This window comes from Strongylocentrotus purpuratus, unplaced genomic scaffold (genome assembly GCF_000002235.5).
Source record: "Strongylocentrotus purpuratus isolate Spur 01 unplaced genomic scaffold, Spur_5.0 spur5_scaffold_17, whole genome shotgun sequence".
In the NCBI taxonomy this organism is placed as follows: Eukaryota; Metazoa; Echinodermata; class Echinoidea; order Camarodonta; family Strongylocentrotidae; genus Strongylocentrotus; species Strongylocentrotus purpuratus.
Genome location: NW_022145602.1, coordinates 11,235,201 through 11,241,200, shown reverse-complemented (window position 1 = coordinate 11,241,200; position 6,000 = coordinate 11,235,201). Strand labels below are relative to the sequence as shown.

Genomic DNA, 6,000 nt, shown 5'->3' with positions numbered 1-6,000 from the left:
CAATTTTTAAAGTTGATTAAGAGATACTGTCCTTGATTAAAACAGAATAAAAAAGAAACTATTTTGGCTATTGGCTAATCGCTAGACCGTTCTATTTGTTTAAATTCCCGAAAGAAATGAATGATGTTTTCACAGCCGACGGGAGATTTTGTGAAAGAATTATTAGAGAAGCTTTTGAAAACGTTGTTGTTTCTTTCTGATAACAAGTTTTATAATAACAGGGTCCAGGTACTTATTCTTTGATCCAGTTTTGTAACAGCCACCACGGTCGACTGGTTAACGAGAAAGGGGGTGGGGGTAAATATTTCGAATCCTTTCAAATCTCTGAAGGAGAGCCTCTTTTTGTTATCATGTCTCTATAAAATCGCACCTCCTTCAAGAATTAACAACACTTTTCATCGATACATCCTACCCGAGGGTCCTGGATGAATCGTGCTATGATGGAAGGCTACACTATTATACTCTCGCTTCTTCTCTGCCTCAGTGTGGCAAGCGTCTTCTCTAATGATGGTAAGGTATACATTTCTTTCATTCAATTTTCATTCATCCATCTACTGCCAAAATTTTAGATACGTTTCATTTCAGCATGACAATAACTAATTTGGGGCCATCTACGAAAGCTAGTCAATTTTTGTCCAGTTTAAAACTCAATGGTCTATTGCATTAAATCAATCATTAAAAATCACTTATGATAATCATAGAAATAACGAGAAGGTATTTGGGGGTTTGCACTATAAACTATAAAATTTAGAATGAAGTTTGATATTTTTGAAACGCTGCTTTTACGACTACTAATATTGTCGATTATTTAGGAGCGCTTAAAGCAAAAGTACCATAGCTCTTACAAAATCACAGAATTCGAAGAGAAACCAAACTTATACGTAATCAACTATTGAGTAAAATGTTGCGTGTCGTTTTGTGTCCGAAGGTAAATTATAACGCACCCCGGATAGAACCCCGAATAGTTAGGACTTGTACAAATTACCCAAAATATCCACAGATCTCTTACAACATATGGAGACGTCCCACTTTTCAGTGCATTTCAGAATAATTACTGCCAAAGTGATGGTAGTGCTTTGTGATTACCTTTTCTATGCCCTCTTGAAAGTAAGGACTCCACCTGAGTGTGTATCGCAGAATGTACCGCCGATGCATAAGAAAACGTTTACACAACTTTCATGAACTCCTATCCAGTAGTCGTCGCGTTTGGTTTTTAAGTTTTGAACAGTTTTGTGGATTATTCCGAAGATTCGTTTATTCTGGGCGTCTATAATTCTAAAGGTTCGTTACTCCAAAAGTTAAAAAACTGGAAGGGTCTTAATTTCGAAGATGAAATAAGCATCGTAAAGAAGAAAATGAAATAGGCTTTATTATTCCGAATGGTCATATTTCCAAAAATGTCATAGACCGCTGGGTTTGTTTTTAATTTCGTGCGGAATACCAACATTCAGAATAGTGAACCATATTTTTTTTCGAAATTAAAAGCCTTCTGAACAATGAACCTTCGGAATAACGTAACAAATGTTATAAATTAAGTACTCCCTGGTATATTTAGCCAATTTGTGTTAGCCAATTTGGAAAAACGAAAGTAGATTAATTCGGCAAGCACAGACCCTATATAATTTGACACTTTATTACAATATCTAATGTGTATTGATCGAAGGGTAGCCCAGTTCCTCCAGGGGAGTGTTTCACAAAGACTAAGATCGACTTTAAGTTGGACCTAACTATGGCAGGCCGTTCATGCCACGGTTTGCTCTCACCATTATGATCTTTAGATAATATTATTTCTTTCAATAATGAATTATCAAAAAATGTAATTTCTGTAGATTTGTGACCATGAATTGTACGTCCCTTGAGAGACCAATGCCAGTAAATGGTGAGGGTTATCGTAGCTCGGGTTCACACCGGCAGGGATAGCGTGGTTTAGCGCGCGCTATACCGCGCTATTTCTCGTGGACCACCGCCAAGAGGTGCTCCAGTGGCACGCCGTTTTCGCTCGCCTTGGCTCGCTGTTGGGCGGACCGAAACGACGTTGTACCTTCCACACCGCAGAGATAGCGCGGTCTAGCGCGCTAGACCCCGCTATCTCTGCCGGTGTGAACAGCCTCTAAGATCGACTTTAAAGATAAGCTTTAGTACTAGTAATGCGATTGCATTGTGAAAGAAAAGGTGTGGAAAGGATCAGAAACAGTTGATCATGTAGCATGTAAGTATTTGTGTGCACTGCAAGGTTCTGGAGTCATCAAAATCATAATAAATTTGACCGAGTCTTGGTAAAGTAACAAGCACTGTACACAGAAAGCTATATATGGGACAACACACATGGTGTCGGGGCTAGTACTACCTTGATTTCCTTGTCTTTCTATGCTCATTACTCAGCCAGTATATATTTTCTTCCAAAGTTGTTTGGCACATGTCATTTATTTGTAATCTTCAACATTCAGTGTAAGTTTCGTTTGATTCTGTGAGAATTAATTTTATTTTCTTTTTTTACCAGAACTGGAGTTTATCTTTAAGTTGGACTTAACTATGGCAGGCCGTTCATGCCACTGTTTGCTCTCACCATTATGATCTTTAGATAATATTATTTCCTTCAATAATGAATTATCAAAAAATGTAATTTCTGTAGATTTGTGACCATGAATTGTACGTCCCTTGAGAGACCAATGCCAGTAAACGGTGAGAGTTAACAGTGGCATGAACGGCCTGCCGTAGTTAATTCCAACTTAAATTTGATCTTTGTCTTCGTGAAACACACCCTGGTCGTGTGAGTACGTATTGTCAGGAACAGATACAATGCATGTAGGGCCTATTGCGTATACTAATCATATTCATTTAGGGTTGCATGTATAGGTGGCAAAGTTAAAAAGCTAGCCTCAAATGGTCGTAACCTTAATGTGATATTTGACAATAATATGTCATTTATTGAACGTGCATTTAGCATATCAAAGTCTGTGAGATATCAACTGCGGAACCCTGTGTTTATACGACAATCTTTGACTCAACAAGCATGTGAACAATTAATGCATGCATTTATCTCATCTCGCTTAGACTGTTGTTATTATATTTTGTTTGGACTCACCAAACAGCAGCAATACAGACTGCAATCCCTCCAAAATTCCAGTGTAAGACTCCTTACTTTCACACCAAGAATGTCCTCTATTAGGCCTTTATTAAGACCTTTTGTCAATACCAACCAGGACATCTTCATACCTCTGTACACAACTCTGGTACATCCACATCTTGAATATTGTACGGTACCATGGAATCCCTGTTTCATAAAAGCTGACTGTAAGATTGAAGCTGCAACGGAGAGCAACAATAATTATTCCTGGTATGAGTTTATAATCCTATCCTGAAAGGCTTAACAAAACTCAATCTATTCTCACTTCGCTACCGGCGTGAGAGGGCTGATATGATACAGGTTTATAAAATACTTCATGGTATTGACAGACTTAATCCAGAACATTCGTTCAAGAGACCAGAGTACCAATTCACTCGGGGACATCCGTTTAAACTGTTTAATAGTCATCGCAAGCGTAACGTCAGAGGCTGTTTCTTCAGTAAACGTGCTATCGAGCTATGGAATAAACTGCCAGAATCTCGAGTCACTGCATGCATGTAACCAAGGTATTTTTAAGACTGGTCTAGATAAACACTGGCTTGCTAAAAATGCTTCATGTAACCTGACATCCACGCATTCTGCACTACGTTTCAAGTCGCAAACTGTCGATCTGTGTCAAACTGTTATATCTTGTAAGACGACTGGGAGATCTATAGGACTACCTCACTCCTATATCGATGATGATGATGACTACGCTCTCTTCCCTGGCTACCTGTCCAGAAAAGGGTCCACTACAAAATTATCTAACTTGTTTATCGGGCCCTCCATGGAATGTCGCCACAATATATTAAAGACTCACTACATCCCTACAATCCAAATCGATCTGGAAGTGATCATTTGCTGCAATTTCCCCATACCAATCATTCATGGGGAGACACTGCTTTTTCGCATGCAGCACCCAAATTATGGAATAAGTTTCCCCCATCATGTCGCTGTATTGCAACATAATCCACCTTTAAAGATCGTCTTAAGACTTACCTATTCCAGCTATAACCCAGTATTTCCTTAAGTTGTATAAGATTATTTTACTAAATCCATGATGAATATTTTATTTGTATATACATCCCAACTTACTTAGTTATCACCCTTTAGTCTCATTGGCTGCCCGTGTGGCCAGGGGCCTAGTGGCCTCGGATGCTAGAGCTCATGATAATCATGTGCTGACTGGGCTAGACCCCTGCATTGTCAGTGAAAAGAGCAGAGGGAGGGCACCGTGTCCCACCGGGCAGAGCTGAGGATTGAAATGGGTGATACAATGTTGCAAAAAATAGTTTGTGAGTTTCTGATGGTATAACTCTGTTATCAAACTAGACTTGAATTCGTCACTTTGACGAATTAGGTGATACGTATGATAATGTTTTACATATTACGGAGAATGCATTTTCACGGTTTTACATTACGTTATAAAATGCTCCTCCCATTATGGTCTATTCATTTGAAAATTAAGACATGATCCCTACATCTGAGTGACAAAAATGGCTGGCTTCTGATAGTCCATAGTCCCAGCGAAAGTATACCAACGTTTAGGAGAAAATAAAGCAAAACAAAAGCGAGATACTGCTCAAAGAACAATTTCATGTAAATTCATGATGTGAACGAAATTCACCTTTCCTAGGATAACACGCAAATTAAGAAAAATCTGACCTGTCGCATTTAATTGAATGTTCATTATGATGACGTCATCAAAATGAAAAGTGGTGAACAATGATCTTGTAGAAAATCATCTCCGCTACAACATATTCAAATTTGAAAGAAAACCATCAAAATTTACGGAGATACAATCGATATCCCATAAATATGCTGACGTCATAATATGCATATTCGTATTTTGAGTTCCAAGGCTATTATGATGACGTCACGTTGTACTTAACGGCCAAATGAGACATGAAATCATATCTCCGACTCATACTCTATCCAAATATGAAGGAATAAAAATCGTGTTCCCCAAGTATACCAAAGAGCTTTAATGGGGAAACAATGTTATATAACGAAAGTGTGATTGGTTAGTCCCGTGTATTCATGTTCGTGTCATGTTCTGATGTGAATCATTTTAAATTGCATTCATTACTGGTAATGGTTTAATCAGGAAAACTCAATTACAGAACGATGTTCTATAGATACCATTATTCGTCACTTTGACGAATTAGGTGATACGTATGCTCATGTTTTACATAATGAAGAATGTATTTTCACGAGTTTATATTACGTTATAAAATGCTCCTCCCATTATGGTCTATTCATAATCAAGTTTCAACTGTGTAGCCTTGATCATTATGGAATTATGGGAGATAGATTGAGACAACATGGACCATTGACCATTTAAAATTAAACTAGTTACAGCTTCGACCCTTATTGACATAATGAGGAATGCATTTTCACAATTTGATCTCATTTCATGAAATGCTCTACCCGTCATGTTCTACATATATTAGTCCGGTAGTTTGTTCAGACCTGGAAAAGTTGTAAAGTACAAGGATTTGTTGTTGATTCGTGTTCTAGATGGGTATCGAAGTAAATTCAGCTTGGTTGCCAGCATGTCAACCTTGAAGAATTTTCGTTATAGCCTAATTTAGCATAATCATATAATTAGCCTATGTGCAATATGTATCAATGTTGCTAATCTTAATCCACAAAGCCTTAAAACATGAACAATATGATTTTACAGGGATTTTGCATGGCGAGGAATTCATTTATGACACCAGGTTTCATTTTTTAAGTAATGAAATTGTCTTCAATAGCATAATGAGCATAATGAGCTTATTCGCATATGTTCAATATATGGACTTCATTATCATTCGTCATGTAGAAAGCCTGGAAATGGCTGTCAGCTTGTTCAAAGCCGTCCAGGCTTTCACCTTTCGGATATTCAGATC

General features: G+C 37.8%; 1 protein-coding gene across 50 annotated transcripts in view; it reads left to right on the top strand.

Annotated features, from left to right (window-relative positions):
* Window positions 1-278: 278 nt before the first annotated feature.
* The window catches only part of LOC579853, a 194,299-nt gene continuing 188,577 nt past the window's right edge, over window positions 279-6,000 (top strand). For all 50 annotated transcript variants that reach the window (XM_030988688.1, XM_030988699.1, XM_030988701.1 and 47 more), the window contains exon 1: window positions 279-510. In XM_030988688.1, the coding sequence (XP_030844548.1) occupies window positions 426-510 (85 nt within the window). In that variant the 5' untranslated portion in view covers window positions 279-425. The remainder of the gene's footprint in view (window positions 511-6,000) is intronic.